At 41.7% G+C, this 21,862-nt stretch overlaps 1 protein-coding gene, 1 long non-coding RNA gene and 3 other non-coding genes across 5 annotated transcripts; all 5 read right to left on the reverse strand.

Annotated features, from left to right (window-relative positions):
- Positions 1–1,931: 1,931 nt before the first annotated feature.
- LOC105888981 lies at positions 1,932–14,766 on the reverse strand (the record flags this gene model as incomplete). The annotated part of the gene is made up of 16 exons (XM_031568633.2): positions 1,932–2,728; positions 2,821–2,863; positions 2,997–3,012; positions 3,115–3,213; positions 3,322–3,414; positions 4,506–4,598; positions 4,834–4,929; positions 5,584–5,697; positions 5,927–5,977; positions 6,402–6,518; positions 6,870–6,944; positions 7,443–7,535; positions 12,157–12,246; positions 12,610–12,699; positions 13,409–13,762; positions 14,418–14,766. Coding segments are annotated over 16 exons (1,881 nt in total), but the record flags the coding sequence as incomplete, so codon positions are not given.
- Positions 14,767–21,650, reverse strand: LOC116220722. Its single transcript, XR_004163814.2, has 3 exons — positions 21,450–21,650; positions 16,241–16,369; positions 14,767–15,096 (listed from the first exon to the last, which is right to left on the reverse strand). It is a non-coding gene; the product is annotated as an uncharacterized LOC116220722 (long non-coding RNA).
- On the reverse strand, positions 17,918–17,988 carry trnag-gcc. Its single transcript has one exon. It is a non-coding gene; the product is annotated as a tRNA-Gly (tRNA).
- On the reverse strand, positions 18,472–18,542 carry trnag-gcc. Its single transcript has one exon. It is a non-coding gene; the product is annotated as a tRNA-Gly (tRNA).
- trnag-gcc lies at positions 19,025–19,095 on the reverse strand. The gene has a single exon. It is a non-coding gene; the product is annotated as a tRNA-Gly (tRNA).
- Positions 21,651–21,862: the final 212 nt, after the last annotated feature.

The following is a 21,862-nucleotide window of genomic DNA, read 5'->3' on the forward strand; positions in this document are numbered from 1 at the left end:
GCAATGATGTAATTTCATGCTTACCTTCTCGTGTGCGCAGTGACTCTGTGACCAACCTTTGAAAACTGCACAAACCGGTTGAATAACTTCCTCATCTCACTGATACGTATGGCATTGTCTAAAGATCCGTTTAATTTCCCTTTTGGAGATTAACTCTTTGAGGGTCAACTCACTATAATCTAAAATAGCAGCCACAGTCCAGTTTCCAGGTGGTAAAAAAAACAATATTTCAAGATGTTATGTTGTTATTTCACAATATTAAGTCATAATTTCAAAATATCTCAAAATAACAAGACACATCATTGAATTTCATGATAGTATGTCGATATTTCGAGATAGTATGTCATTATTTAAAACTTAAGTTGTAATTTCAAGGTAATATCACACATATTAACGACGGTACGAGTGTTCTGATTGGCTAATGGGTAGTCATGCCACCCGTGTATTGCCGTCATCACCAGTCAATACGGATCCGTATTGCCCTCTGATTAAAATTTCAAAATGAGTGCAGGCGATGAGTTTTACTATCCAGACGAAAATGAAAACATCAACAGCCATGAGGAAATTCAGAGGAAGCGAATATTTGTTATTGAAAGTGATGATGAAGACTAGAAACTGTAGTTTGAATCACTTGTGTTGTTACTTTAAATTAAAGCCATTTTAGATGAGCCATGTTGTCTGTTTTCTATTGATCATTTTAACTTGAAGTTAGCAAGTAATTTGGTTGCTACGCAACACCTGAAACACATTGTGTCGTGAGAAGACTTGAGAGCTCAACAAAACAACATGTTTTCTATTTACAATTACCATTTCTTTGCATTTACAAAATGAAAGGAGAGAAAAATGCCATATAATAAACAACTTACTAACCTCGACCATTCGGTCATGCCGGGAAATATAAAAATTCGGCTTATCAACCTCGCTATCGCTCGGTCGATGCGTTAAAGCCTCAGTTTGATATTTCCTGGCATGACTTCATTCTCGGTTGGTAAGTAGTTAATAATGACTTAATATTTCAGGATATTAAGTTGTTATTTCAAGATAGTATCTTGTTATTCAAGATATCAAGTTGTTAAGTTATTTTCAGATGTTATCTTGAAATTACCACTTAATATCTTGAAATAACAAGATACTATTTTGAAATAACGACATACTATTTTGAAATAACGACATACTATCTTCAAATAACAAGAAAGTATCTTGAAATAATGACTTAATATCTTGAAGTAATAAGATAAAATCTCATAATAATGAATAATAAAATAATAATACCAATTTTTTTAAATCACATTCGGTGCAAAGCTTCTGTACCAGCTCACACTCCCTTCCCTCTAAATGTTTTTGTCAGGTAATGCTAATTTGAGTCCATAAATGCAATAATATTTTATCATAGTTTAGTAATAGTTTAAAATATCATATTTATACATCATTTTTAAAGAACTGTACTATTAGAATGACTGTTTTAATGGACCACAGTCTCGCTACACTCCAGCATAGCTGAAAGAGTTCCAGTTTTTTATTAATGGTATTATGCATCTTCAAACAATCATTCTATGACCCTGATGATTGCGTCCCCTAGCCTGAATAAGCTTTGCTTAACACTTGGGAGTCCAAGGCCTGTTAGACTCTTTTCTCCAGAGGAATATTTTACTTGGAAATGCTCTCCAAATTCCCTACTGCAGTTTTAACACAATATGCAGAACTAAGTACACAAATGTATGGGTCATATTTTATTCGGAAGGTCCCCTACAGACAAGCTTGAGATAGAGATGCTCAGATTATAAACAAACTATCTGTTCTGTTCACTACAATTTATGGTTAAGGTTAGGGTTAGGGATTGGGTTTGGTTTGGGTGATTTCAGTAAACAATAAGAAGGACTGACCTTGAATTTTAACAAACCGTAAAGTCTCTGTAGACTATACAAATAAAGTGTTTGCATGTGATGTCTCATTTGAAATACATCATTGTGTTTGCATGTACAATTATTCTCAGTTTGCTTATGTCATTATACATTTTTCAACATACATTTCATTACATTTTTCGTATCAGATATTAAAGTCACTTGACTGTACAGTGTTTTACTAAAATGAAAGCAATTTCTAATTCAGCAATCAGAGTTCCTTTTTTTCAGTTCAGTTCTCCTTTTGTGGTGCAACTGATTGGTAAAAGTTCCTTTTTTTCAGTGAATAACCAGAAACTCTCTGTAAAATGGCTAGTAGTCTGGACCAGAATGTAAATATATGCAGATTTACAGGTGAACATTTGGTTGATTTTCATCCTCTTCATGGCCCTCATATCCCTTATATCCACATACAGTATGGCTCTCAGTAAATGGAATTGTTTCTGTTAATCCTGTAATACAAGACAACAACTTGTTTCAAAGTTCATTAGACGATTCAAGTGGACAATAATTCCAAATAAACGTTTCCAAAAGTCTCCAACATTGTACAATGTCTGAGTCAATCTGGAAGTGCAAAACCAAATGAAAGACTGTCTCTTTTAATCTAAACTGTTAGGCTTTGGGCAAACAGAAACCTGCACAACATGTCCACAAGACCAGATACCAGGATTACAAAGATACAGATTAATGGAGTATGCAAACATACATGCTCTCAACATTTACAGGTGGTATATTTTCTGCTCTGAGACAGTTGTCATCAAACAGGGGTCTGAAGTGTGTAAATCTGGTCTGGCCATGACATGCATCTCATGAGTGTCAGCTGTGTCCTGCAATGAGAAACCTGTTTAAGACCTGTTACATGTCTGTGCATGTTTACGTGACTTGTCTTTCATTCCTTAGTGAATATATTGCAACCAACCTGTAATACGAGGTCTCTGTGCATCTCTAAGTTGCTCTCAGTCCTGATTGGGGATAGGGCAAGGACCAATACAAATTAGTCAATCGATAAAATCCAAAAAAGTGTTGGTATAAGAATTAGGGACTAGAGCAGGAGGTCGACTGATATTTTCATGCTTAGTTGATGAGAGGATTTACCTGTGTTTGTGTGTCCCTGTATTACATGGGAGTAGGGAAGATGGAGAGTCAGATCAATTAGTAGTCATAGATACAGTACAATTTGTTCTTTATCAATTTGGATTGATTTAACACTTACAGTAATCATGTATCTGCAATGTAAACCATCCAAACACAAAGACACATTCGGATGGAAGGGTGATGAATCTAAGATCAGGTACATTTTGATGGCCACCTCCTGAAAGTAGAAACATGTAACATATAACTGTGTGACTAAATTATTAATAATAATAAATTAATAAAATATTGTAATGTTAAGACAATGATGCTTCAGTTTTCATTTTACCTGATGTCAGGAACAATTTGGTTGCCAAACCAATAGAATTTACAATACTTAGTCCTGCAGCCCCAAACATAAATAGAATGGTTTGTGGTATTTCTGTAATTAAACATGGAGTGGATTAGGCCAGAATAAAGAGACTACAAATCACTCAGATCCTATAATGGAGTCCAACTTATAATAACCAAGCTCATCAACCACTACATTTTTTTTAAGCCCATTCCTAACAGGACATATTTCAGTATCAGGCCTTAATGAAATTAACATAAAATGAACGGTGCCCTCTGCCAGCACCAACTTTGCATTATTTCTTCTATTTCCTGTAAATTCACTTGTAGTGTATCCAAGCATACTTGGCAGTCAAGTGACAGTCAAGTGACAGTCACTATTATGTTGTTTAAGTCCAACAATGACAACTTTCCAGCCTAAAATGTAAAAAAGATGAAGTGGTTATGCACTGATTTTAGATAACTAACTTACCGGGTATGCTATCTGGGTGCTTTAACAGGGAGACATTCGCTAACATCTTTAATAGGGCAAAAACACACAGAAGCCCTGCACCTTCTCCAGGTGAAATTGCTGTAATCAGACAGGATAAGTGATTCTGCATGAGTTCTGGCAACATACAGCAATCATCTCGTAATCAAAACATTGCTATTTCAAATTAAATCACACTGCAATGAAATCAGTTTGTTACAGGTGTCTTATTGTGAGAGAAGTGATGGGATACAACACATGTTTACACGGTTGCCACACTGCAGTGCAATAGTTTTGGTGATCCTTTGTTGAAATCACACATAACTGCCTTTGGAAAGATGTTGGACTTGATATACTGACATACTATATTTCATTCATATGTGACAGATGTATGCAAGAAAACCTTTACACTCCTCTGGGGTTCATTTACTGAAAGCATTGTTAGGCAACCACTGTGGGATGCTAGATTTTAGGGATTGTACGAGTTTTTGCAATACATCTGTGACACATAAAACTAAAAATAAAGTTGTCATGAAATATTTTACTAGGAAAATAGATTACCTGAGATACATGGTATACATATACATAAAGTCAAACTATGCACAATTATGTGGAGCACTTTTGATCATATATAAATCATTTGCTATTAATGTTGCATTACTATCACCAAATCAGAGTTAAGTGATTGTTTTTCCAAATTAAACTGTCTTTACCTTCAATTGCATTCTGGACATGACCCAGGATATAAATGGTTATTACAAAATAAAAAGGCATCCAAATGGCCATGGTTGCTGTCCAGCAAAAGCCTGCACATAACAAACACATCATTTTCTTTTCCCTTTACAGTAACAAAAGTATACCTGTCCAGACAGGTGTTAAATGAAACTTCCTTGTACTTTGAACGAAGACCACTTCATTCATCAGGTAATGTTAGTGTGTGTGAAAGTGTGTTTCCCCAGTTGATTGGTTTTATGAACAGGAATTACAGCTCATAATACATAAGCCACCCTGATTCCTTTGCTATTTGCTATTGATACTTACGGCCCCACCATCGTGGCCTCTTCCTCACCAGTCTACGGATCAGTATTACAATTAATGGCAGAAGTGGAGCAATCCAAATACGTATTTGCCTAATGTCTGAAGGGGAGAAAGAACAATCTGGTTGGCCCTTGCTGGGTATCCCTAGCCTGTCTTTTGTAGTATACTGATGGTATCTTAAAGAGACACTTTCAGTGCTAGCTAAGTATGATCACTTTTAGTGCTAATTAAAGGTACAGTCCGCAATTCTAATCCAATGCACTACAAATTGTCAAATTCAGCTAATTGCTCCTCACAGTCCTCTTGCTGTCCGTTCTGTGCATACACTCAATAAAAACCCTGGTGTTCACACCCAGTCCTGGCTCTGTAAATGGGAAACAAAATAGCTCGGACTGAGCCATACACTCGTCCAGCCAATCAACATTTTGCCTCATGAGCACAGAGGGGAAGGGTGTAATTTGATTGGCTGTTGAGCTTGAATAACAACAATATGTCAGGACACTGCCATTTGCTCTGCTTGTGTTTTGTCTCCACCATATTCTTTTTGTTTGTTTTTGTGGACCATGGCTTTGTATTTTGTTTTGCCATGTGCTTCTGACCTATAAAGCACTTAAAAATTCATGAGTAGAGCACTACTCACATTCGAAGGAGCTTGTCACATCAATAATATCAAAAGTGTCTCAATAGTATCTTAGAGATAAAACTGCAAGACCAGGGCACTGTACAGGATTTCCTTATACATAGCATGCCTACCATGGGCGTATCTTTTAGTTTTAAGAGAGAGAAACAACATCTGAGCAATGCTGCTCATCTCTAGAAGTGTAAATGTCCAGACTTGTTTTGACGGTTCCAGTTGAGAATTGGGCCCTAAAGAACATTGGAAAATATTGAAAGGTGAAGTATGAGGTGGATAATTAAAGATATTTTTACTCAAATACAAAATGACTAATCCCAGCTTCAAATAAGAAAGAAACTTTCAAGATCACTGATCATTATGAGTTTCTTCAGTTTTTTCCCCAGAAATGTCCATATCATTTATCTCTTAACACGGTTGTATTAAATAAACATTCTTTTGCAAATAACACAAATCACTCACCTGGTTCAGACCTGGGAAGCATGCATGGTAACTGATACACTGATTCTATTTCTATAGAGATAAGGGATGCAGATCAGTACCTTTTTGTCAACACACCTATAGTAACCATTTAAAAAGAATTGACTTCACCAATCAGTATTTATACAAGTGATTATATGCTTGTAAATCCGTTCATTCATATTTGAAACAGTAAGTATTCTTTAGCTAACATGTTATATACTTGACCTACTTAGCAAAATATGAAGCTGGATGGCTTGAGTATTCCAAAATAATGTCACTTATAGCTGCTTTAACATGCATAAACAACCTCTCTGAATGTCTACTAACTCCCACCGGAATGTTATGGTCCTATTAGCTGATGCATTAGTTGATGTTAGTTTAGGAAACCTCAGTATCAAACACAACTCATTTATAGATTAATATACAGCTAGTTATTGCCAGCTATGTAAATGTGTGGGGATTTTATATTCCATACCTGTATAGATTGCACACAGACTGAAGAAAATTGTTGATCCAAAAAAGACATACAGTCGTATGTGAAACGGTCCATCCATGATATGAGAGCTCCATTTTAGCCTTTTATTGTAGGCATCTATGTGAAAAACAAGCATACTTATAAAAAAAATATCTGCTCTCCAACTTCAATGAAAAATAATCAGATACCAAATAACAAATGTGTGGGAATTGTAGAGAAACTTTAAAATAATAAATGTGACTTTCATGTGAGGTATAAATGTGCTACCTACACCAAACACTGTGCTCAACCAGCTTACTGTACTACATCATTTAAAGCCACACAAAAACATAAGAACAACTGTTAGTCAGTTAGCTCACTATGTCTAGGCTCCATAACACTATGTCTATGACTGGACCATTCATATACACTTCTGTAAGTCAAACCACCAAAGAAACCGCTGGTTCCTCTATTAGCTGAAGAACATACCTGAATATACAACCACAGCAATGACTGTGTGTTCAACAGTGACACTCACAACTCTGATCAGTTTTCGGAAAGAACCTGTGAAAGGAACAGAAATGCATTTTGTCTAAAACTACAAACTACACAATATATGTTTGATCAGCCTTTGAGACCATAATTGTTTTCAATCTTCACTAAAAGAAAAATGGATCTATTCATTCTTTTTTCAACCCGAAACTCACAGGCCTTGGCTCATTCTGTTGTGAAGAACAAGATTTTACATCTACTCAGTGTCTTGTGGGTTCCTGGATGGTGCTCTTATTGATAAATATGATCAAGCAGAGGTAAATAGCAAAGATTTACCATTAATACTTGTACTTCTTACAATTGATATACAGTCAACATCTGTTCCTTGTTTTACATAAATTCTTATGGTTGTATCATTACAATAAAACAAATAATAATGTGGGTCCAGCACTCTCTGTGTAACAAAAATATGAACATCATAGAAGGGTTAAGTGAAGTTCAGATAAGTGAATAAATTGTAATTAAATAAATGCTCTTATTCTATCCAGATCTACAGAATATGCGTCATACCATGAACTGCACCAAGATATGGAGTAGTGACAAGCAAGAAGAGGATCCGTGTGAGATTGACAACCGAGCAGGCAGCTGCTTCACTAAACAACCCTATGAAAATCAGAAATATGAAATGTTACGTTCCATAACATAACAATAGAATATACATTTTCTCATCTATAGGTGCAAAAGTGTAGTTATATTAATAATAAACAGCACAGGTTAAAATAACATGGCCAGTCCTACTCTATCCAAGATACAAGAGTTTTTTGGGCTATAGAAAATTCACAGGAAGTAGTGCATCTATGAATTTGTGGTTGATGAGGATAAAAAGTTAGTAATGAACTGGTTGTAAGGTCTGTGTTCTGTCCATGTCTAATTTCTGTGTTTGTCTCCCTTGTGTGGTCGCATGTTTGTTCCCGTGTCTAGTCCTCGTGCTTCCTTGTTCCCGCCATGTGCTTTCCCTGTGTTTGTTTGTCTGTGCCATGTGCCCTCTTGTTGTTGTCCGTGTCTCCACCCCTCACCTGTTCCCAATCTCCCGGGTTGTGTGTGTCATTGGGTTCACCTGTGTCCTGTTAATTCCCCTTGTTTAGTCCACCTGTGTCCTTGTCTGCCCCGCCTTGATTGTTCTCACCTGTCCCTCGTTATCTGTTGCCTGTGTGTATATATAGTCCTTGTTTTCTTGTTCCTCGTTGTGTCGTCGTAAGTTTGTGTTTGATGGTATGTTCCTTGTGTTTCCACTGCTCCTCGTGTATTCCTAGCGTTTAGCGCTTCTGCCTTGTTCAAGTGATTACTCGTGCTTCTGACCTCTGCCTGCCCTGCTACTATTCTCCTGCCTATTCCCTGTGTGGATTTGTTTGCCTATTTTTGGACTGCCTACCTGTGTACCAAACCCTGCTAGTAAACATTTATTCTTCTGAATCTACCCCTGTGCTGAGTCGTGCGATTGAGTCCTGCACAACACCCACCAGTCGTAACAGTACGACGACACCAAAGATGGACTCAGCCGACTCAGACTCAGTGCTCAGACTCAGTTTGAGCAAACAAGCCTCCTCTCTCTGCCTCGTGACAAGGGGAATAGAGGAGCAAGGGAGAAGTTCCCTGAAGTCCCTGAACCTGCTGTTGGGACAATTCGAGCAGCTCCTGGATCGTTGGGATTCCCTCGCTGCACCTCCCTCTCCAGCTCCGGTTCCATGCCGCCTGGATTCCGGCTCCAGGGTTTCAGCTTCACTCACCAATACTGCTCTGGCTTCAGCTCCGACTCCACGTCTCCTGCCTCCCGCCGTCAGGACAGCCGCAGTCGCCCTAGGAAGAGCTTCTGACGCTGTCAACCTCGAAGCAGCCTCTACCAATGCCACCATCAAAGCGGTCTCTGACGCCGTCAACGCAGCCTTTGGAGCTTCCACCCTTGAAGCTATCTCCGCCGCCTCGAAGCTGCCTATGCAGCATTGGAAAGATTTTCTGTCACACCCAAAGAAGCCTCTGGCGCTGCCTTGCTCGATGCAGCTTCTATTGCCATCGATGCAGCCTCTGCCACCCTCGAAGCAGCCTCTGACGCTGCCGCCCCTGAAGTAGCCTCCGTTGCTACCGCCCCAGAAGCAGCCTCTGATGCTGCCGCCTCCGAGGTCGTCTCTGCTGCCCCAGATGTAGCCTCCGTCGCTACCACTCCCAAAGCAGCCTCTGCCTCTCCCGAAGCAGCTTCTGATGCTGCCACCCCCGAAGCAGCCTCTGACGCTGCCGCCCCCGACGTAGCCTCTGTCGCTACCACCCCAGAAGCAGCCTCTGATGCCACTGGCGTAGCCTCCGTCGCTACCACTCCCGAAGCACCCACTGCTGCCCCCGACGTAGTCTCTGTTGCTAGCAACCCCGAAGCAGCCTCTGTCGCTGCTGTCCCTGAAGCAGCCTCTGATGCCACTGACGTAGCCTCCGTCGCTACCGCTCCCGAAGCACCCACTGCTGCCCCCGACGTAGCCTCTGTTGCTAGCAACCCCGAAGCAGCCTCTGTCGCTGCTGTCCCTGAAGCAGTCTCTGAAGAAATTGCTGATGGTGACGCCACTGAGGCCTACGCCACAGCAGAGCCAGCCGCCGCAGATCAAGCCGCCGCTCTCCCTGCAGACCGAGCCGTCGCTCACCCTGCAGACCCGGCCGTCGCTGACCCTGCAGACCCGGCCGTCGCTGACCCTGCAGACCCAGCCGTCGCTGACCCAGCAGACCCAGCCGACGCTCACCCAGCTTGTGCGTACCCTACAGCCAGCGCTGCCGACCCGGACCCCGCAGCCACCGCTGCCGACCCGCACCCCGCAGCTGACCCGGACCCTGCTGCCACAGCTGCCAACCAAGATCCTCCAGCATCCGTTTCCGATGCAGGCCCAGCAGCACCCTCTGCCGAGACCGGTCCAGCAGCACCTTCTGATGGCGTCGCTGCTGAGGGCTCTGCTGTTCCAAGCGCCCCTGGCCGGAGTGCCCCTGTCCCGAGCGCCCCTGGCCGGAGCGCCCCTGTCCCGAGCGCCCCTGTCCCGAGCGCCCCTGTCCCGAGCGCCCCGGTCCCGAGCGCCCCAGGCGCCCCTGTCCCCAGCGTTCCAGGCGTCCCTGTCCCGAGCGTCCCAGGCTCCCCTGTCCCGAGCGTCCCAGGCTCCCCTGTCCCGAGCGTCCCAGGCGCCCCTGTCCCGAGCGTCCCAGGCTCCCCTGTCCCGAGCGTCCCAGGCTCCCCTGTCCCGAGCGTCCCTGGCTCCCCTGTCCCGAGCGTCCCAGGCTCCCCTGTCCCGAGCGTCCCAGGCTCCCCTGTCCCGAGCGTCCCAGGCTCCCCTGTCCCGAGCGTCCCAGGCGCCCCTGTCCCGAGCGTCCCAGGCGCCCCTGTCCCGAGCGTCCCAGGCGCCCCTGTCCCGAGCGTCCCAGGCTCCCCTGTCCCGAGCGTCCCAGGCTCCCCTGTCCCGAGCGTCCCAGGCTCCCCTGTCCCGAGCGTCTCAGGCGCCCCTGTCCCGAGCGTCTCAGGCGCCCCGGTCCCGAGCGTCCCAGGCTCCCCTGTCCCGAGCGCCTCAGGCGTCCCGGTCCCGAGCGTCTCCGGCGTTCCTGTCAAAGGTGTCCTTGCGCCGGTTCCAGGCGTCCATGCGCCGGCCCCAGGCGCTCCGGACCCTGTCTCCAGTGTTCCTGGGTTCCCTGTCCCAGCTGCAGCAGACCCAGGGTTCGGTGCCGCCAGCCCTAATGAACCAGCGAGTCCAGGTGCCACGTCTACCCCAGCCACTGGCCCTGCAACCCCAAACACCAATCGATATCGCTGGCATCTATTTGTTGTGAGGGTTATTGTTGTGTTTATTGTTGGTCTGTTTGGCCGGTCGCCAAAGACTCTGCCCCTGTTTGGCCACCCACCCGGCCGGTCGCCAAAGACTCTGCCCCTGTTTGGCCATCCACCCGGTCGGTCGTCAAAGACTCTGCCTCTGTTTGGCCATCCACCCGGTCGGCCGCCAAAGACTCTGCCCCTGTTTGGCCACCCACACGGCCAGCCACCAGACATTCTGCCCTTGCTTGGCCGTCCACCCGGTCAGCCACCAGACCCTTCTTTCCAGCCTTCTGTCTGGCCCGGCCTGCCCGCCTGCCTTGCTCTGGACCCCCTCCACCCACCCTAGGTGGATTTGATCTGTTTGTTTGTGTGTTTTTGGGCTGTCTGGTCCGGTCTGCCCGCCTGCCTTGCTCTGGACCCCCTCCACCCACCCTAGGTGGATTTGATCTGTTTGTTTGTTTGTGTGTTTTTGGGCTGTCTGGTCCGGTCTGCCCGCCTGCCTTGCTCTGGACCCCCTCCACCCACCCTAGGTGGATTTGTTCTGTTTGTGTTTAGGGCCGTCTGGAATCCGGCCCTTAGAGGGGGGGTACTGTAAGGTCTGTGTTCTGTCCATGTCTAATTTCTGTGTTTGTCTCCCTTGTGTGGTCGCATGTTTGTTCCCGTGTCTAGTCCTCGTGCTTCCTTGTTCCCGCCATGTGCTTTCCCTGTGTTTGTTTGTCTGTGCCATGTGCCCTCTTGTTGTTGTCCGTGTCTCCACCCCTCACCTGTTCCCAATCTCCCGGGTTGTGTGTGTCATTGGGTTCACCTGTGTCCTGTTAATTCCCCTTGTTTAGTCCACCTGTGTCCTTGTCTGCCCCGCCTTGATTGTTCTCACCTGTCCCTCGTTATCTGTTGCCTGTGTGTATATATAGTCCTTGTTTTCTTGTTCCTCGTTGTGTCGTCGTAAGTTTGTGTTTGATGGTATGTTCCTTGTGTTTCCACTGCTCCTCGTGTATTCCTAGCGTTTAGCGCTTCTGCCTTGTTCAAGTGATTACTCGTGCTTCTGACCTCTGCCTGCCCTGCTACTATTCTCCTGCCTATTCCCTGTGTGGATTTGTTTGCCTATTTTTGGACTGCCTACCTGTGTACCGAACCCTGCTAGTAAACATTTATTCTTCTGAATCTACCCCTGTGCTGAGTCGTGCGATTGAGTCCTGCACAACACCCACCAGTCGTAACACTGGTGAATAGAAGGGCATCTGGCTCTATTGACCATGTCTTCATTTTATTTATATTGTTCACATAAGGTACAATGTCATACTTACACAAAACATTTATGTAAATTATTGTACAATAAATTATAATACTGACATTAAGCTAAAACTCGGTAAGCCAATACACCTATGAACTGATGAAACAGCAAGACATGTCTAAGGGTAGAAACATATTGGGACTTAAGACTTAATACCGACTTACCCTCAGCCAATCCCCACAAGATGAATCCACTGAATAACAGTACGTTTGGACTAAAAACCAGCAAGAAATGCACAGCCAATACATTTCTCCCTACAGATGAAAATAACATCATCATTTACTTCTATATCAGCTGCAATTAATCCATCTTTTGGAACATGAATTCTAAAATCATTCTAGTTTTTTGGGGAAAAGTTGATTAAATGAAAATGAAAGTTCATGCATCATTGCTAAGTAACACGAGGCAGCAGTAGGCTACACATTAATGAATCATATACAGAAATACACCATCTCTTACTGGCCTGATTCAGTATGGCTCTGAAATCTATCACAAGACCACAGACACAGACAACAGTAAACTTTGCTATGATAATTATGCTAATGGATATTTCTGCATAGATAAAAAGTATGCACTCCTAAATGTGAGTATGATGGAAACAAAAAGAGCAAACAAACCTCTGCTCATGAAATGGACAACAGCTACACTGCTTATCACAAAGGATGCAGCACAGCACATAAGTACTAGGTAATGCAGAGAGGAGAGACCTGTAAATCAAAGATGTTAGTTGGGAAAAAGGAACACGATTAATTACTCATGGTTAGCTAATAGTCATAATAGAAAATTGTAAGAATTGGGTTTAATAGTCAAGTATACCTTATTGATTAACCATGATTAATATTGAATATATTAATCTTAGGGTTTTTTACATTTTGACAAATCTGAAAACTGAAAAGTTTCTAGGCACTAAGTGGGCACCGAAGATCAAAGCTTTACAGCTCACTATCTTCAGATCACACAAAGGTCAGCTAGGACCTTATACATTTAAAGGTATGTAGGATTTAGGGTGATCTATTAGCAGAAATAGAATATAGTATTCATAGTTATGTTTTCATCAGTGTATAATCACAGGATGGGGAGCGGGCCCTCGTCCATGGAGTCCACCATGTTGCGCCGCCATGTTCCTACAGTAGCCCAGAAAGGACAAACCAAAACACTGGCCCTAGAGAGGACCTTTTAAGGTTTTATGACACCTGCCGGCACCGTAGGTTCTCCTACATGCTTGGAAAGGGAGAAGTATTCAGTCGGTTATAATCTGCTAGATGCCACTAAATCCTACTGTACCTTTAAGCTCTTGATTCGTCAAGTTAGTTAAGTCAATATATGACATCTTCTATTTGTTTCTCTGTTCTTCTATACAGGTAAGGGTTTCAGCAAAAAAATCCTCTTCTAATGGTTTGAGGAAGCATCACTTACCCATTTGCAGTTTGTCTATTTTTACAGTGCTTTTGCCAATAAGATTGCTGCTGCGGGCTTCACAGATGTACTCCCCTTCGTCCTCAGTTCTGACATCCTTCAGTCGCAGTGAGAAGTTGCCTTTGGGGATTTCTGTGGTGAAGAACTCTGCTCTGCCTCGATATCTCTCATGTGAGGAGTCTGGTAGGACCTCACCATGTTGGTAAAGCAGCACTAACATCCCCTGGTCTGTCCTCCTCCAACTGACCTCTATCAGTTCCTCAGGTGGGATATGGGAATCCACAGAGCAGTTAAGGACAACCGCTTCACCCATAGAGGCAGAAACAACACCTGCTCCGGTCACTACCAGGTATTCTGCCATAATCCAAAAAGAAGAGGAAAATCACAGACACGTTCACAGCACATTACACATAACACAAACAACATATGGTAAGGGCACATGAAATGATATACCCTTAACCTTCAGTGACATTGTACAAGGCTATTCCAAGATGTGTACACATGCAGTGCATTCCGTCCATGCAAATATTAATTACAGACCATGCAAATACCACAGACTTTTATTTGTGTTTTCAAATAATGAAATGGATGAAAAAGTCCTAATTTCGAGTCGTCAAATCCAATTCCAATGGAAAATGATAGTAATTATAGTCAAATTTAAATTCTATGTACACTTTATGTCAAATCAACACTACATATGCATGCACCTTTTTGCACAGTTTAAATGATCAATCATCTGTGCTGAAAAAGGAGCAAATATTTAATACTTCTTCTTTTGTCCTAACACAACAAAGGATTAACTCACAACAGAAAATCACATCACTTCTGCTTTGTAGCAGATATAATTTGACCACAATGCTCATACTTGGGTCTTTACAAACAAGCCTGCTGTTGACTTGAAAACCTCTGACCACTCACTTCCTGTTGGCAATGTCCAGCTCCATGATGGGGAGAAACTGAATTGGAAGGTTCAGGATCATTAAAAAAAAGAAAAAACACCAGTACTCACCAACCCCTTCAAGGTCAACAGTAATTTTGTGTGCCTCATTTTCAGTGTAAACTTTGCAACTGTAAATTCCAGCATCTTCTCGTGACACATTGTTGAGAAGTAGGGAGTAGTTTCCTTTGGACATGTCCACCGTGAAGAAGTGGGCTCTTCCCCTGTAGGTATAGTTCTGTGATTCTGGTCTAACTTCTCCCTCTTGGAACAGGTGCACCAGTGACTCTGAGTCTGTCCTTCTCCACTCCACCTCCAGCTCCTCCAGAGGCAAGGGGGTTTCAACAGAACAGGGTAGAAGAACAGAACCCCCTAGCTGGGCCACCAGAGGACCAGCAGGACTCTGAATTTGGAAGCCTAAGAACCACAAGGACATCAAACATAATTCACTTACAGTTTATCCAGCCAATTTCAGACATGTCAGCAAACACCATTTTGTAATGACTGATCTGAGAATATGTTTTAAAATTTCATGGCATATTACAAAAACATAAAAGACAAAAATTATTGTATAACTGTTAAAGTGTCACCTTGTACAACTTCAACCAAAACTAACAGCAAGCTCACATAGACTTCCATCCTCTTCTACCTGCCCACACACGATTTCAGGTTTTCACAGGGATAGTGCGTTCCCTTCATGACATTGCAGACATCATAGGCACAGGAATTGTGTAGACATTTTGGACCAAATCTAAAAATAGGAGAGTAAAATACCTTTACAATGATCATGGACATGGTAATAGTAGTAATATTTTATAGCCCACTTCTACATGTTCCACTGATTAAACAACCTTACAAGTTTTCAGTAGAAAAAATAACATTATGGCATAGCCTGACGTGAAATAAACATCTTGACTATTAGTTTGACATAGCAAAAATGGAGTAGAAATTGTTTTAATTTCAGTTAAAAGCAATAATACTTGGGACGCAAGTGGTATATTGAAGATATAAAATTGCTATGAGCATTTAGCTACAACAGTTTAGTTGAATGATTGCTTCAACACATCTGTTCACAACTAGATTAAACCTCTGTAACCATTACTTCATAGTTTCATTCTGCTTTTTTTCTAACAAAAGCCTTTTCTTCTAGATTTGAAAATAATGTCGGCCAACTGTAGTATGTGGTTAACAAAAATCAGGGCAAATCTATTACTGATACAATTTATCTGACAAACTAAGAGTAGAGTAGATTCACCTCTTGAAAGTGTGTGAATTACTTCAATATGCTGCACATAAAATAACAGAAATCACAGGTTGAAGGCTATGCCCCATACTTGCCAAAGACTTTTCTAGTAATTACAGTGTATGATATGTAATAATATAGCCATGATTACAAATATGAGTTGGACAAACATGATCAAATCTATTCTGAATATTACTTACCATAAGTAAGTAGTCTAGCATCTAAATATTCTCTACCCACACAGCCCCAATCCCCCAACTTCCTCCCGAGAGCACAAGTACAGGAAAATCCAGTTTGGTACGGACCTCCCCTAAAGCCTGTTAACCCTCTGAAAGAGTAGGCTATTCTTGGCGAATCCTCTATGAAACGCCAAAGATGTTTCCTTGGTTCAAGTTAGCCTTTTTGGACTAAGAGACTCTGGAAGGTGGCTTAGCGAAATAATCAGTTTATTCCCATGCGTAGCCAAGTAATCTTGGATGTTACAATCAAGGGTCATGAGAAATTTCTTCAATGTTCTTACAGAAATACGTAGGTTATATAGGGTAGAATTAACATATGGACACAATGGCATAACTCAATTATTCACAGGTATCTGTCTGTTGGAAATGTTGAGGTGTGGGCTACTCGGGACCCTTTGGTATGTGGGGGTTACCTGATGTGTTTGAAGTTACTCTTTAGAGGATGTGGGTGGACGATATGTCTGCCTGGGGAGAGTTTGAGGTGATATGTGTGTCTGGGGGTCAAGTTGTGGGGGCATGAGAGGAACGAGGTATTTGGACACCTGGAAGTTAAAACATGATGCGTGTCATTTTCTAAAAGGGGGATTTTGAAATGGTATTTTCTAACACCCTGTTGCTACCCATAAAATAAATGGAATAAATACACAAGAACTAAGGGAACCCTCGAAGACCAATAATCAGTGTAAACCAGCATCTAAATCAGTAATTTTTACATGAAACCATTGTTGTAGACCTGCCCTCTTTCAACCAAGATAGCACACATGTATTAAATACAATTTAAGACATAAAGAACATTGGATCATCCCTTTTAGTCACCATGGGTCACTATATACTTACATTGATCGCAATGAGGGGTCACAGGCTTTATCACGTTACTTGGAAAAAAGAACAGAACAGAACAGATACCCCCTGCTGCATTCATCTTGCAACTTGCAGAATGGACTTTGATTAACAATGTCCCTCTGTTTCAGAATCAATTGTACAAACACAAAAAGAGACTAGAATAGAATAAAAAGCCTTTATTGTCATTGTATAACTCCTGTTGGTGCCATGAGGGACATACATATACAACATATAACAAAACATCATATAACAAAAATACAATAAACTAAAAAAGGCAATGGGTGTGTGTTTTGAGTGTGTGCTTAGCAATGGGTCTGTGCTTTGGACCTTATTATTCTTATTCGTTTATGAGATTTTGGGAAGAAACATTTGTGTATTGTGTATCAGCTCGTCATATACCGTAAATCCTCAAATAAAGACCGGGATTCAATTAGAGGCCGGGCTTCAGATAGTAGCCGGGGGCGTGGTCGATACGGACAAATAAAGCCGGGGGTAAAAAAAGGTACCGGTAGCCTATTTTACTGTAGCCTACCAGCATCAGTCCATCCGCACAAAGCAGACATCACAATTTAATTAAATGCATTTCACATGTTCTCCACGTGTTTAATGTTGTTGGCTAATTTAATGGCTGTTTACAATAAAAAAAGAAATGTTTCAGCCTACAAGGCGAGGCGAACAGTTACTTGCCTAAACGATAGAAGACATTCCTCCAAAATACCTCTTTTTAATGATTTTGTTGCCGTTTCGTGATTTCCGCTAAGGCATTTTTTTTCTTCAGGCTCATAGAACTTTAACGTTACAGATGTTGCGTAGCAACCCATTACTTGCTGACTTCAAGTTACAATGACTTTCCGATACGTTAAATGACCGGACTTCTTGCGGAATGATATGAAAGATGTGAATTAGAAGCACAAAACCCATTGCCAATGACAGCGGTCATTAACTTTTCGCAGTGGTGAATATCAAGAAATTACAGACCTGCTAACGTTGGAGTGGCCCATGCAAATCAACTGAACTTTTTGGAACATTCTGAAGAGCCGTATAATAAGTAAGATATAAAGGCCTGCATCTAATACAAGCCTGCCCCAAATACAGGCTGGTGCGCTGTGCAGCCTAAGTAAATAAAAGCCCTGGCCACAATTTGAGGATTTACGGTAAGTCAAAGTGATCAGTACACATGATAACTGCAGTTATCTTCAGCTTGCTTACCATAAAACTAGATAATAATTTAGATAAAAGATCGAGATTGCATTGGCCGGGAATCGAACCCGGGCCTCCCGCGTGGCAGGCGAGAATTCTACCACTGAACCACCAATGCAGAACTGTGAGAAAAAAATGGTCATGTGACCTCGACGAACGGTGCTGTTTCAGCCTTCATCCACAATACAAACTTCTCTGTTAGTATTTCTCTTATTTACACTTACAGTAATCCAGAGGAGTAGTGATACAAGCATGGGCAAGTGTTTCCATAACATATTGAACCACAGACGGAGCTAGGGATTCACTGTCAAATTAGACTGATTATTACACAATTAAATCAGAGAATCAGACCGCTTCTAATTAAAACTATATTGATGAGAAAAAAAAAGATTTTCATTCCTTTGGCCAGGGATCAAATCTCAGTTGAAAGATTCCTGTGCATGCTATGCTTACTTTAAAATAAAAAAAAATTGATCAGCTCTGTGCATTTCCGTATGTCTATTGTCAAATTTGGCAAAGTGATCAGTACAAATGACAACTGCACTAAACCTCAGCTTGCTTACCATAAAACTAGATAATAATCTAGATAAAAGATCGAGATTGCATTGGCCGGGAATCGAACCCGGGCCTCCCGCGTGGCAGGCGAGAATTCTACCACTGAACCACCAATGCAGAACTGTGTGAAAAAAATGGTCATGTGACCTTGACGAACAGTTCTGTTTCAGCCTTCATTCACAATACAAACTTCTCTGTTAGTAATTCTCTTATTTACAATTACAGTAATCCAGAGGAGTAGTGATACAAGCATGGGCAAGTGTTTCCATAACATATTAAACCACAGACGGAGCTAGGGATTCACTGTCAAATTAGACTGATTATTACACAATTAAATCAGAGAATCAGACCGCTTCTAATTAAAACTATATTGATGAGAAAAAAAAAGATTTTCATTCCTTTGGCCAGGGATCAAATCTCAGTTGAAAGATTCCTGTGCATGCTATGCTTACTTTAAAATAAAAAAAAATGATCAGCTCTGTGCATTTCCGTATGTCTATTGTCAAATTTGGCAAAGTGATCAGTACAAATGACAACTGCACTAAACCTCAGCTTGCTTACCATAAAACTAGATAATAATCTAGATAAAAGATCGAGATTGCATTGGCCGGGAATCGAACCCGGGCCTCCCGCGTGGCAGGCGAGAATTCTACCACTGAACCACCAATGCAGAACTGTCTGAAAAAAATGGTCATGTGACTTCGACGAACAGTTCTGTTTCAGTCTTCATCCACACTACAAACTTCTCTGTTAGTACTTTTCTTATTTCTTTTCAAAGTTGAAAGTGGACATAACTACCATATCATTAATGCACTTTTAATTGACAGTTAGTGTACAGTTCACACTAGGTCTAACTAAAAAAACATTTTGTTGTGTGTCTAAACTGCAATACAGTTGAAAAACATCCCATTCTGTGTGTACACAGAACAGAAATAGATACAAAGAATAATACAATAAATAAAATAAAACATTGTAAAACACAACCATGCTCTTGACCGAAACCCACAATGCAGCCTCTGCACTGTACAGGGATACAGATATGAACAGTACATTTCATGAAACAATTCAGTATTTTCCAGGTAATCAGTTGGAATAGTTAAAATACCGTAATTTTCGGACTATAAGCCGCTACTTTTTTCCCACGCTTTGAACCTCGCGGCTTAAACAACGACGCGGCTAATTTATGGATTATGATACCTGTGACTATATGGTGGCTTTGTGGAGCTAGGATGCTAGCATGGATGCAGCCGCATGGATGCTTAGCTCCCCGCGATTTCTCAGTATCTCAATAACTTTACTAATGTCAAAATAACCACAGTCTACCGGCGTAGACAGAACACAACTCAAAACAGTTTACAACAATACAAATCCAGTCTTTTCAAGTTCTTTAGCTCACTGGTTTCAAACTAGCATCTTTCTTCTATCTCGCTGTTTTCAATCTAACGTTCTAGCTTCTGATTGACTCTTGCAACTGTGCTCTCTTAAAGCAACAGTGCACTTATCGTAACTGGCAAAACTAAGAATATGCATCACTATTGTATTACTTTTGATATTCATTTTAGCCTGTGTAAAGTTAATTTGTTTCAATGTACCGGTAGGCACCTGCGGCTTATAGACATGTGCGGCTTATTTATGTTAAAAATAATTTTTTTTTTTAAATTCAGTGGGTGAGGCTTATATTCAGGTGCGCTCAATAGTCCGGAAATTACGGTAGCTTAGGCTGAGGGCTAGGCAAATCACCTTTCACCTTAACATCTGCCATAGGACCTTTGTACTGCATGTACAGCATTGATAAGCGTTCATTGTATTTCATCATTGTATTTCATGTAGCCTGCAGAGATAAAATGTAGTGGCATTATGTAGGAATTGCTAATTGCTAACGAGATGCTAGCGGCTAAACCTAAATCCTTACTTTGACACTATGACAAACTAGTGAGTCAACAACTTTTCTAACACAGTCAAACATGAAGCAAGTGTAACACAAGACAAAGCAAGACGGCAAATAAGCTACTTAGTAGTTCGGCAGACAGTAGTAACCGGGCGGCTTCAGACAAACCTACATAACCCAGTAATATGCCTACGGACCATGGTATGGTAATGGCACAGAGGCGATTCTCCATGTTAAACGTCATGATGTAGCGGCCCAATTTTTTTAAGCTGTTATTTTAAGGTAAAACTGCTAATCCTAACCCTAACACTGAAGTACAATTCCTACATAATGCCACTTTAAAGCATACCTAACGTGTACCTACCTAACCTACCTCTATAGTGTCCAATTTGTCCTAGCCTAAGGCTACTAGTGGTGGGAGATTTGCCAGACACACCCTGCGGTCCAATATAGGCCTTCAAGACATGAAATACCACGTTCCTAGATACGAGTGATTTCATCCATTCGCTTGTAAAAACCAGCAAACAAAAACAGAAAACTTGTTTCGTATGTATTTCACAATGCAACGAGCGGCGAGAGCAGCCACGTTCAGTTAAATAGTTACGACCACTAACATCAATGTGCTAAACTCGGGACATTTTTGGGGAAAATTGTGTTAGGTCAATTATTTCTGTGTTGTTACAATGCTAATTGGCATTGTATTTTATATTGTTGGAAAGCCTGTTTATTTACCTTTACAATGATGTCCAACATGTAAGGATCATGCATTTGTGGGATGAGCAGCACAGCTGATTATGTGGGTAGGGGCCAAGTACAATTAGAAAGTAAAAACAAGAGTCAATACAAACAGAAGAATACACTGTTTAGCATTGGCAGAGAGTTTGGTCAAATCATTTTCTTATATGCTGTTCCTACCAACTTTATAAAGACTAACTTAATCGACAGTAAGCTAAATTGAACTCCAACAAGTGTGACAGTATAACGTTATCTGAATAAGCATATACACTAGTCTAAGCATTTTAAAGAAATTCGTGATGGAGGCAATACCATTACGCATTATTTTACGCTTTTCTTCGTGTAACATTTCATATGCAGTGCACAAAGATACAATTTACCATATGAAGAGTTTTGCCTACCTCCGTGATATTGGATTTGCCTGCGCCTGAATACTTCCCTCGTGGCTGGCTCTTAATTCTGAAACACAAGACACAGAATCCATTACATTATTAGTCTTTCATTTATATGTGAATGTCCTATGAATTACAAAATGTCAATGTAAGTGTTTGTCTTCGTCGAAAAGATACCCAGCTCGTTGCTCCCGGCGTGGAGAGTGGTCAAAGGTGAGTGATCCACGTGTTCCAAACCCAGCCGTTAACATTTCGCTCATCATCCTAACACATCACGTGTCAGCAACATTTACAGCATGGATTTTAAATTTACCTTGAATAAGTCTAATGAAAGACTATAAACAGATCTTTTCACTGTCTGTTTTGCTGAGAACCGCGCTTCTCACGCAGACCGTATGGCTGCTCTAACGTGATGACATGGT

The sequence above is a fragment of the Clupea harengus genome, chromosome 6, assembly GCF_900700415.2.
Source record: "Clupea harengus chromosome 6, Ch_v2.0.2, whole genome shotgun sequence".
Taxonomy (NCBI): domain Eukaryota; kingdom Metazoa; phylum Chordata; class Actinopteri; order Clupeiformes; family Clupeidae; genus Clupea; species Clupea harengus.